Raw genomic sequence first — 12,700 nt, 5'->3', positions numbered from 1 at the left:
ATGAGTCCAGGATGACCCCATGTCCGAGACATATTCTCCCATACAGGCCCTCGTAGCCTCCAGACACTGGGAGAAGATACTGACAGCATCTCCTGCATAGTGATGTATCAATAGGTACTACCACTATACGGATAGTTCTATACTACAAACTGATAAATTCATCTATATGGTAAAAAGTTAGGCCCCCACCCTTTCAGCCTTCCAGAAGACCATTAAGGGCTGGCTCTTTTTGTGTTTTGGGTTCATTGTTGGGGCATCTGAAGGGTGCTGGGTTTGGGTTGTGTATTATGTTTTTATGGTTTTTATAATTCAGTTTTTTATTGTTGGGTTTGTATGGCTGCCCAGAGTTGTGTTTTAAAATAGTGGCCATACAAGTCTAATTAATAAATAGCTAGCAAAAGAGGGACACTGAAATCTGAGGCATTACACAAGGCAGCAATCACCTGACTGATCTCACTTCCCCTCTCCCTGAGTGGATCCAACCAGTAAGGAAGGAATGGAATTATTATAAAACAATCTCCAGCAATGGTATCAAAGACTGCTGAGAGGCTGATAAGGACTAGGAACGGTTCACTACCATTGTCCAAGACCTAATAAAGGTCATCCACAAGAACTCTGACTAGAAAGGGTCGAGATAACCTACTTCCTGTAGGGTGTTCCTTAGCTCTGCCTCTTCCAGAGTATTAATGACTTTCCAGAAAAAGGCCAAAGTTGTCATGTAGAGATGGATTCAGGGAGGTCCTCTTAAGCAACATCCCCTCCTGAAGTGACACATTGACAGGAATGACACGGGTCCAGTCCACAAGTGGCTAGTGTCAACCAAGAGAACACCCTATTCAATTCATCAGAATAAACAGACAAAAAAGAATTTCAGATAACATGGCCAGATGATGGCCTAATCACCACATCAGGCCTCAGTCATGTGGAATGAGGACTGTGGAAATCTGAGCAATTTAAATTTAAAAATACAAAGAGAAATGGACAGAGTGGCCAGGCAGTAAATTACCCATTCATCTTTCCCTAAGAGGAACTAGTTATGGACTCCTTTGACTCTGAGGCTGAAGAAGAAAACCCAATGGACTATTAGCGTGCAGTCCAGGAAACATCACTTTCCTCTAATATGGGGATACACTTCCTGTAGCCTGTAAGACCACATTTATCCCAAAGCTTTAGGTATAGCTTATAAAGATTCTCCACATTTTGTCACTAAACTGTAATTTTTAATGTGGACAAAGTGGAAATTATTAAATGCATGACATGTTAATTTTATTTTTACAAAAAATAATTTTAGTTACATTTAATTATTTCTAGTTAAACTCCTTCTTTGTTCTGGCCTCACTTACTGCAAGGGAGAGCAGAATTTGATCTTTGCCTAAGAATGATGTGTACACAAACATGTGCTTTTTGTATGCAAATTTCCTGATTGTATTCATTTTTGAAATGTATTGAAGTTATCTTAAGATGTTCAATTTATTTATTTATTTATATTACTTTGGCTCATGTGCTATTCCATTTCCAAAAACTCCAAGTGGCTTACAATTAAATGGGCAGTACAAAAGATGCCAACCTTTCCTAAAACGCCAAACTAAATTCTTGAAAGGATGTCCTATATCAGTAGTTTCTTTTCAAGAGGCTGACACTGAGAAAGACGTGAGATGGAAATACAGGTAGTCCTTAATGACCATTTCAAGTTATGACAGCATTAAAAATGTAACCCTATGATTGGTCCTTGCACTTATGACCATTGCAGTGTCCCCGTGGTCATATAATTGAGATTCGGGCGCTTCATAGCTGGATTTTGACTAAGAGAGTCAATGGAGAAGCTGGCAGTAAAATCACAAGTCACGGTCACATGATGTCTCACTTAATGACCAGATCACTTTGTGATGGAGTTGCTGGTCCCAATTGTGGAGTTAAATGAAGACTACCTGTAATTCACTCACTCTAGCCAGGGCCCTTTTGCAAGGGTTTCTGGTTTCTACAATGCAAACCTGCAGACCAATACACTTAGCTCATCAAAAACATATTCTTTGGTTTTTGGTTCTAGTAGTAGCAGTTAAATAGTTTTCTGATAAATAAAATTGCAAGAATGCTAGAGTGTGCCAATGCTTGACAACAATGCCATCTTGACTGGCTTCTAGCAACATCTAGAGTCCATTGGAGTTGGGCGGCTAAATAAATAAACAAACAAACAAACAAACAAACATTAACTTCCACTGAGAGCCTTTAGGAAGCTATAGAACAGGATTTGGCATAACCAAATAAATTATAGGCTACTTTTTGGGGGAATTGTAATTACCCTTAAAAATACTGTTTCAATTTGAAAATTGACAAAATAAATTGAATTCATAATATTTACTTTGTTCCCTCATATTTTATTTGTATAGTCATTTTTTCAGTCTGCCAAAACTAAAAAGGAGGAGGAGGAGGATGAGGAGGAGGAGGAGGAGGAGGAGGAAGAAGAAGAAGAAGAAGAAGAAGAAGAAGAAGAAGAAGAAGAAGAAGAAGAAGAAGAAGAAGAAATAATAATCCTTTTTCACAAGTACCATGAAACTCCATAGTTCAAGAATAGTACAGAAGTAAACCTATGTTTTTCTCCTTATTAGCTGATCCTTGCAGTTTAAAGAAGGCTTCAAAATAATAATGTAGCATTTTGGGGAAAAGATACAAATAAGTAATCCAGCACTGGAGGCCAAGATTGAGAAAATCTCCACAGCAACCATGTATTTTCCCTTGGTGCTCAGATAAGCTGGAACAAAAGATATCCAAACACTGCAAAACACTAACATGCTGAAGGTGATGAATTTTGCTTCATTGAAGCTATCTGGCAACTTCCTGGCTAGGAAAGCCATTATGAAGCTGACCATAGTCAGAAATCCCAAGAAGCCCAGGACACAATAAAACATGGAGATAGAGCCTTCATTGCATTCCACTATGATTCCTTCAGGCAGAGAATGCATGTCAAAATCCTGGAATGGAGGAGAAGTAGAGAGCCATACAGCACAAATACCAGCTTGAATAAGGAAGCAACAAAGAAAAATAGAGTTGGTCATTCTCTTCCCCAACCATTTCCTCATCCTGGATTCTGGCTTGGTCATCTTAAAAGCTATGACCACAGTTACCGTTTTTGCCAAAACACAAGAAATAGCTACTGAGAAGATGATGCCAAAAGAAGATTGTCGTAGATAGCAGGTCACTGTATGAGGCTGGCCAATGAATAACAAGGAAGAAAGGAAGCAGAACAATAAGGAGATCAGTAGGCAGTAGGTCAGGTCTCTATTGTTTGCTTTAACAATGGGGGTGTTCTGGTTTTTAATGAAAATAGCAAGTACCAAAATAGTGCTTGTGGAAAAGAAAAATATCAGGAAAACCAAACTAAGCCCCAAAGGTTCTGTGAAAGAGAGGAAGATTAGGGCCTTGGGAAGGCACTGTTCTTTATTCTTGCTTGGATACTGATTTTCTAGGCACTTGAAACAATCATTCATATCTGAAAAACAGAAGAAATATAATTTCAATCTTTCATTCTATATATAATTTTCTTTCTTGCGTTACATGCTTACATAATGGAGTGGTGAGATAATGTCTAGTATATTTTACTGTGCCCACAAATCACTGTTTTTCTGCTGTTCTTGCAAGTATTGCCTGAGATTAAGAAGATCTGAACTAGTGATTAGTAGAGCAGGGTTGATGGATAGTGAGGTTTTTTTTTGGGGGGGGGGGGAAGTGCTGAGCTTATTAGCTCAGCCTAATGTAATCTGTCTTTGGCTATGTCATCACTCAGCTTGAATACAGTGAATACTTTCAACAATAACAAAGGTTAATGGTGAAGGCCCACTGTTGGTAATTCTGAAAAAGAAATTAAGACATGTCAAGCCAACTAAGGGATTTATGGAGCAACAAGATTTTGTATGAACCCATTTGATTTTTTTTCAGTCCTACACTTCAAGTTTTGAAAGCAAGCAAATTTAATCTGAGTTGAGATTTGATTTAAAAAATGGCTTTTTCCCTTTGATTATATGGGGGAAAGAAAATTCTTACAGTTTTTCTTCATTTTTGGGTGTGTGTGTGTGTGTGTGTGTGTGTGTGTGTGAATGATGAAAAAAGCAGGGATGATTAACCCTAATGAATATTAACCCTGACAAGTTAGGGCTTGATAGCTTAATGGCTTTCACTGTTTAAAGACAGATGGAGCAGGGATGAAGAAAGGCAGCACACCAAAAAAGAGCCTCTGGATGATGAATTAACACAGAAAGTGCCCTCCTCCAATGCTTTCAGAAACAATGTAGAAAGTAAGTTCTGTTTACTGAAGAAGAACCAATGACTAGCATTTGTGAGGTGGTTCGGTTTGCTGCCTCTGAGTACTGGGTTTCTAAGGGGCAAGAAGGGCTCCCAGAGGTGGTTGGTAAGCTTGGCCTCTCCTGGGAAGATTCCCTTCTTCATTGGCAGGGCTTAGCTGTATCAAAAAACATGGCTTGTTGGCAATACTCTGTATTTCTTAGTAGAAACTACAGAAGGACGCTGCCCAGTGAGGTAACAATACCATAGAGATTAGCTGGACAATGTGAAAGACACTAGCATAGAAAAGTAGCAATTATTGTCTTCACATGCCCCCCTCCTCTAATTTTAGAAATACTATATGTTTAGGCAAGAACATGTAATAATTAGTTTGACATTCATTCATTCAATGTAGAGAGATCGAAACCTGTGTCATTGCCCTAGGAATATATTAAGACCTGATTCTGAAATTCATGCTTGATATGTGAGATTCAGCTTCAGTTTCTGGTTGCTGTTACATGATGTTACACTGGCACTGTTTTCGAGAAAATAGCAATTCTAAGAATGTAGAATTTATTGTCTTTCAGAATTGGTATATGTAGGAAGCTTTTAATAGATGCTTAAGCTGATTAGGAAACTGTTAGTAAAAAGCTACTGATTGAGTAATAAGACACATTAATTCAATAACTGGGAAAATGTGGACACATTGTGTCAAGAGTGGTTTTCAGAAAGTATTGCTTGGTTAAGAGTATGAACTTCAGAATGCACAAAAGAACTTTATACATTAGAATTGTGTAAAAGGATTTATCCATGTTCAAAAAACTCGGTGAAATATAATACATTTGTACATGAAAAGCCATTCTTTGGAGAATATAATAATGTAATTCAAGTTGCTGGCTATGATGTATAAAATATACATGTTATGGGGCCTGGTTATTTGAGGGACCACCTTTCTCCCAGGGTGTCTGCCTGGCTGGTACAAACCTGAATTACATCCAGAAGCAAACTGGCAATCAGGACAGCTCAGGGAGCAAAGGTATCACATGGACATACTGAGGGATATCCATCGCTGCCCACATTGCTGCATTCTAGACCACTTGAAGCTTCTGAGTGGTCTTCAAAGGTAGCCCCATTTAGAGCACATTGCAGTAGCTGAGCTGTGAGGTGACTAGGGCATGAATGACTAGGGCTTCCCAATCCAGAAAAGGTTGCAACTGGCACACCACATGAAGGTATGAAAGTTTGGCCGCAGCTGGCCCCTGCTCATTGAACAGGAACTGTGGGTCCAAGAAGACCCCCAGACTGCAGACCACACTTGAATGAGGAAGTGTAACCCCATCCAAGGTTAAAGATGGATAATGTATACAAGACATTAGTACCTCTGGGAACCAAGCTAAGGAAACTGGAAACAGAGTACCATAGTTCACTCAGAAGGAATGATAGACATAAAATAGTTATATAACAATGAACATTATATTTCTAACCTTCCTGATTTGAAACCTTCCCATTTGGACATGGAACACAATCATAGCAACAAAATGGCTTCCCCTCCTTCTTTTTTCGACTGTATCCTGGATGGCAATGATCATTACACCTAGCTTGAGGAGGTACCTATCCATTAAAAAACAGAAAAAACCTGATGTCTCTTCCTATCATGAAATCATAAGACCATAAAACGTTTTGGTGATAACAGCAGGAAACAGTCAACATGTATATGAAAGGACAATATTTCTTTTAAATTTAATTGCTAGGCTGTATCAAACTCAGTGTAGCAATTTTTCAAAGGTTTGTTTCACCCATGTAAAGGTTTGAAGTTTTCCATCTTATTCTCAAGATTTTTTTCCCAATTTATTTAAATGATTTATTATGGGAAGCAGAGAAAGGGGACTTCTAGTGAGGATTAATGGCAAATCAAATGTCCCTGAAAGAGTGGGGATAGCATTGTGCCAGAGATTGGTGGCCAGATGGTGAACTCTGGCTGGTGCAGTCATTCCAGATAAAGGAGAGATCATGAGATTGCCCACTTGTACTCTGGACAGCTACTCCTCATGAGTAGACTGCAGGAACTGAGGTTTTGGTGGTCAGTTTGTGAGCTGAGTGGCTGGGAGACCAGGGATTTCAATTAAGCTCACAGCCGTAATGCAGCTGATATGGACACAGCCTATAAGGTTCACATGATCCTTGTTTCTTAAACACTTTTGGATGTAATTAATTTACAGCTAAAGAGAGATTTTCTGAGTGGCAGGATAAGAAAATTCCACTTGCTGGGTCAACATTCTTTCTGGATTACAAGGGGGAAAAAAAGGTTTTAAAGATTTAAAAAATTTTGGCAAAAAGCATAACAAGGAGTGGATATAAGAAGGATTGAAACAGATGAATGGGATAGTTATTTTGAAATACTATTTTTTGGTGAAAGTGCTTTTGAACAAATTGGAATTAAAATAGACAAATGAACCCTGGAACGTCATAGGAATGTTTTTTGTTTACTATTAAAGAGTGCAGACAACTGGATTTTACACAAGGTAGTATGAGACAGACTGTGATGCTGACTGTAACTACAGAGTGTCATTTGAGACAAAGTATTAAGAGCACAGAAAGAGAAGAAGAAGAAGAAGAAGAAGAAGAAGAAGAAGAAGAAGAAGAAGAAGAAGAAGAAGAAGAAGAAGAAGAAGAAGAAGAAGAAGAAGAAGAAGAAGAAGAAGAAGAAAGCAGCAGCAGCAGTAGTTTGGGTTTTCTTTTTCCCTTGCTTGCAATGCTTTCATTTTCAGATTATAATATTGTAATGGAAACCTCCAGAAAAGGGGCAAAAATAGCAGAGGGGAGGAGAGGATCACTAGAGCAACCTGCAGGCAGAAGGATATATCTAAATTTGTGTGGCAGGGGAAGAAACCACGAGTCAAATATTAGGTGTTACAAGTGCAAGGAAGGAGAGAATTGGGCCTACCTGATTTGAAATTGTATTTTGCAGCTTGCTGTTTAGTTTGGATGAAAGAGTGGGTGCTGCTGAGAAATAGAAGGCTTTTGGAGTTAGAAGAACATGACCTGAGATTTGGGTGGCATGGATATTTGTGGTATGATAAAATCAAGGTTAATGTGGATTTTAAACATCATTATGTTCGACATGCCATATTAAGAATATGGAATAGATAAAAACCCAGCCTGTGCCCAAAAACACCTTTGTGGCTCTCAGCACAAGAAGCATTTTATAGATGAGAAATCATAGGCAAACATAGATGGCTAACTTATTGTGAGATATTACAATTTTGTCAAGGGGAATGTAAAATAAAATCAAGAGGAGAATTGGTGGCAGAGATATAGTTGTCAATGGTTTTCTTATTTACCATTATTACAAAGATTTAAAGTAGCCAAAAGAGTTTATGGTTCTGAACATTGTAAGACTGAGTTTGAAACAGAATGATGTATAAATGATTAACATGTAATTGTGATAATCTTAAACAGAATTTTTATAAAATGATGTATAGTTGGAATATGTCACCAGAGAAATTGTCTAGAATGTATAAAGGCACTTCAAATTTATGTTGGAAATATGAACAAGAAGGGACATTTTATAATGCTTGGTGGATGTGTATAAAAGGTAGAAAAATTTGGATTCAAATACACTGATTCAGAGGATTTGAAATATTAATAAATAATTGAAACCAGAGGTCTTTCTTTTGGGACTGATGGAGAAAGACCTGGAAAAAGTGATGGAAGTTTGTTTTTGTATAGAACATTCCTATTTATTTTCTATCTTTCTATCTTATATTTGGTTCCCACCTGATTAAATATGCCGTGCCATGTGATGGCCTCCCTATTGATTGTGAACTCCTGGCCTGGCAAAGCTTGTGGATCAATCATACCAACTTTTTTTCTTAAGAAGGATTTATTTGGAAAAGTGACCCAGTTGATAATATCAAATCCAGCTGCTAATTCTCTATTTTCATCAAAGGACACTAAGTCTCCAGAAGTGTTGTTAAATGAGATATTCCTCAGAAAAAAATGAAGCTAAAATGAAGAGGAGGAAAAAGGGAAATGGTTGATTTGTTTGTCTTTTTTTTTTTTTAAAAGAAGCCACTGCAAAGAAAGAATATGCAAAAGAACTATTCACTAATCTTTTTCAAGCTTGCTGGAACTTAGAACAGCTTTCATGATCTTGGATTTTGGGGAGCTGTAGTCCAGAATATTTGAAGGGATCTGTGTTGGGGAAGCTGTCATATAATGTGCTTATTGTTAGTCTAGATTAGAACAAGCTGTGTTATGAAAGAGCCTACTTTGGTCAACAGAGAATGGGGTGGTGCTCAAAATAAAACTGATAGTCTAAGGACGTTGTCTGTTCCTAAAATGAATTGATTTATTTGCAGAACAAATTCATGGAAACATTTCTCTCCTGCAGCAGTTAAATTATAGAAATATTGTGGAATTTGAAAGTGGCATCAGGAGGAATTAGGAAATGAAATTATGTGACAGCCTCCTTTCATATTCGTATTTTAAAATGGCAAGCAATTTACTGTTTCAACCATTTGAAGTGAATATTTCAATTTTCCCCTAATTCTCTTTACTTTAAAATACAGCTCCTAAATTCAAAAAGACTGTTTGATGAGAAGGATTCTCATGATACCCAGGAAAAAGACAGAAGAGTCTCAATCAGGAATTTGTGGGTCATCTTACTTATCAAAAGCTGTTGCTCCCTATTAAGAGGCCTGGAAGAGACAGCATCTTTGCAGACTAGCAAGCAACAAACGGAAATGGTCTATCACTGTACCCACAACTTCAGAAGAGCATCTCTCTGAGTATAGGAACAATAGATATTGAGTCAGGTAATGTAGCTAGCAAAGTTCCATTTCTTGATCATTTTTTTCTGAACCAAGAATTATCATATAGTAGCACAGCCATGACAAAATCATATTTAAAACACTACCTTCCATGGATGCACATCTTGGTGATCCAGTCGACCTTTACTCTTGATCAATTTTGGTGCTGATTTCAATGAAAGCATTTCATGTAAAGCATGTGCTATGGCATGGACTGCATTATAGATGCTATAGCTTTGGCCAGTCATCCTCATCTCAAAAAGAACACCAGGGAGTTTCTCCAGTTTCTCATAGCCAGTGCATATATCTGTGCTCTCAAGTTCATTTGAACTGGACAATGAGCAACCAAATGCCTCTTCCCAGAAGATTCTGATAAATCCATCTCCTTTCAATGAGTTCAAATATAGGTTCTGAAGAAAATGCTGAAAATCCAGCAGTTCATTTGTGTGAATTGTGAATGAAAGCATACCATGGAAGATATGGATATCTAAATCTTTCTGTACTGTCTGGGATGAGAAATCCCAGTTGGCTGTCATAATCCACATTTTACCGATGGATGCATCTGCCATGCCTTCAAGTATTCCATAATATAACAACCATTTTAAACATGTGACAGTCTGAGAATCAGCATTCACCACAAAAACGTTGACATTGGAATTGGTTAATGAAAAAGTCAGGTTCAGTAAGGGTTCTAGTGACTGGAATGTCTCTAAAACATCAGACAGGTGTGGTGTTTTTATAATGTTGGCTGTACAGATGTCATGTCTATAAAGCAATGGTACCAATCTTTGCACAAAGCTTTCTCCTTTGTCATCATTGGCTGTAATGATCCCGATCCATGTCCACTGAAAATGTTGAAGGAGCTGGACAAGCCCCCAATACTGAAATTCTTCATTAGGCACCATCCGGTAGAAGGAAGTGAGACTGTTTCTTATGTTCATTCCTGGTGCTAATGAGCAGTATGCTATCTAAACAAATAAAAATTGGATTTTTTAAAAAATGGGACACAGAATGCACATCAGTTTGTTATGATAGACTCTAAATATTTATTTGGATGAACCCTGGAGGAAGAGAAGGCACATATGCTTTCACATAGGTTAAATTAGAAAGAATAGAGCTACTCTATCTGGGCTGTCATCATCATCATCATCATCATCATCATCATCATCATCATCATCATCATCACAGCAGCAGCAGCAGCAGCAGCAGCAGCAGCAGCAGCAGCAGCAATTTATTAAATTATTGTATGCTGGCTGACACTCAATGACTGGGTATTTGCTTGGATGACCATTATGTTTCAATAACAACAACAGCTGTCATGTATTTTTTTTTTTTCAGCCAGATACCAGGAAAGGCTTTTTAAAAAGTTGTACTTGGTAGGACTTAGTTTTTCTTTTAAAGAGTGTTTTTGGTAATTAGAAGGCAGGAGAAAGGAAAAGAAGCGGAAGTAGCAGCAGGAGGAGGAGTAAGACTTGTTTAAAAGACTTAGCTTAATCAAGTAAATGGACATGTTAGAATATCCTGGAGGTGCAAATTTAGGATTGGATAAGAAGGCACCCCTCTGTTAACTCTAATCCATTCAGAAATTCTATACATATTTAACTCTCAGTTCTTTCAGGTTATAAGTACCTTAAAGGCATTGATTTGTTTCCCTGCAGTTTAGAATATCCTGGAAAGGGGAGTCGAATAAAGGGTTTGAGTTGCGCACTGTAAAGACAAATACATTTCAACTAATCTCATATTTGAAAAGGAAGGAGAATTCAATATATATTGAATTATTTAACACACACACATACAAAGGGAGAGAGAGAGAGAGAGAGAGTACCCTGAATTTAAGCTACTACTCCCTCAACCAAAGGTACGTAGGTAGATAGGAAGTAACAGACATGTAAAATGTAGAGGAAGTTTCTTATTGATCTTAAGAATTTCCTTGTCTCAGTTTATTTTACGTGATCCTGAAATGATAACCCTTTTCAAATTCTCACTTGTTAAAAACACAGCTGAATACATTTCATGGCCCACATACTCAATTCTACCTGTGGGATCTTGTAGATACGAAGTAAAATTCCCATTTGAAGTGAGATTTCAGAGTCAAGGGACCCAATGACAGCCATCAGCTTCTTCTGCTTGTCACAATGGAAATTGGGGACAATTCTTTCTCTGGTAGAGAGAAGTTGCAGAGTGTTTTGATGGGTCATTCTGGCACTCAAGTAACTGTCAAAGATGTGGAAACCCAGAGTGATGTTGGGCAGGACCTTCAAATTCTCATTGATCTCCTTTACAGCAAATACAAAGGACAGGACGTGCTGGTAACTTTTGGGAGTTGTTCTATAGGAAAAAAATGCAATATGTTTAACAGATAGTTTTATTACATAGATAATAAAAAGTTATGGTTATGGTTATATGTAATAAAGGATCTTTTTAAGAGTATGTCACTATGCATAACATTACTGGCACATACTGTAGATTGGAATGAAGCTTATGGAGTAAGATGATAGATAACAAGTATACAAAAATACAGGAGGATTTTTTTAAAAAGAGCTACAGATTTCCCTAAAGAGGAAATGCAATGATGTTGTCAAAGAGGATTCAAGCTGAGCAACGAAGACAGCCTATTAGCACATTTGGCTGAAAGAGGAAAATTACACACATAAATAGTTATACATTCAGGCTACTTGCCTATTTGCACTGAGAGAAATCTTATAGAACACATTGCACCAAATAAGTTATGCATAGAGATGCATAAATAATGGAAAGAGATACCTTAAATCATGCAACAATAATTGTAGATGGTGTCTCTTTTCAAAAAGAAGCTAGAAATAGCATTGACATTGGACCTGGGCTTCTATTATTCTGCTCATTCCAAGTACAGAAACACAGAAACTCTATAGTAAATTATTTTCTTCCTCTTTTTTTGCAGATACCAATATAACAGGACACATATATTTAGGGATAATTAATCTTACCTTGTTTTAAATACAGCTGATGACTGTACCTAAGTGCAGTGGCACAGTTACTTAAAATACAATAATAAAGTACAAAATCTCAGGCCTGAATGGATCTTCATTACCAACAAATATCTGTTCGCTGTAAATGATGAAATAGATCTAAATCTACCTCTAGTGTAGTAAAACCACAATTTAATGGAACTTGATACAATCAATAATATTCTCGTATTTCTATTATATGTATAATGAAGTTGCTGCGGATGATGTACTCACTAATTTAATGGATAATGGGAATAACAGAGACCCCTTCCTTCCAATTTAGTACTATAGCTAGGGCATGAATGAGGTTGACAGAGGATTTTAAGGTTTAGCAGAAAAAATTAGGCTGATAGACCATGATCTAATTATACTGCATGCATTCATACAATCTCTCTGCAGATATTATGAACATGCACTGGTTCATGTTATACTTGGAAAAAAAAAAGATCCTTACATAAGTTCATTTACAAGCATTGTTTGGGGGTGATCATTGAAATATATTTTATCAAATAGGCAATCAAACTGGGTAGCAATCTCTCCAATAATTATGTCACCTGCTGTACAATATTTGTATGGAATCAGGAGAAGATTATTCATGCTGCACATCGCAGTTTGTGCCTTGCATTC

General features: G+C 37.3%; 1 protein-coding gene across 1 annotated transcript; it reads right to left on the bottom strand.

The window, feature by feature from the left end:
• Nucleotides 1-2,585: 2,585 nt before the first annotated feature.
• On the bottom strand, nt 2,586-12,679 carry LOC103052073 (vomeronasal type-2 receptor 26-like). The gene is made up of 6 exons (XM_088142501.1): nt 12,528-12,679; nt 11,123-11,414; nt 9,194-10,054; nt 8,053-8,280; nt 5,760-5,886; nt 2,586-3,487 (listed from the first exon to the last, which is right to left on the bottom strand). Exons 1-6 carry the CDS (start codon nt 12,677-12,679, stop codon nt 2,586-2,588), a joined length of 2,562 nt encoding a protein of 853 aa, XP_087998627.1.
• Between the last annotated feature and the right edge of the window lie 21 nt (nt 12,680-12,700).

The sequence above is a fragment of the Python bivittatus genome, unplaced genomic scaffold (assembly GCF_059951505.1).
Source record: "Python bivittatus isolate LINGU-HERP-01145 unplaced genomic scaffold, Pbiv_v1 ctg000440_np1212, whole genome shotgun sequence".
Classification (NCBI taxonomy): Eukaryota; Metazoa; Chordata; class Lepidosauria; order Squamata; family Pythonidae; genus Python; species Python bivittatus.
Note: the sequence above shows the minus strand (reverse complement) of the source record. Positions and strands in the feature narration are given on the sequence as shown.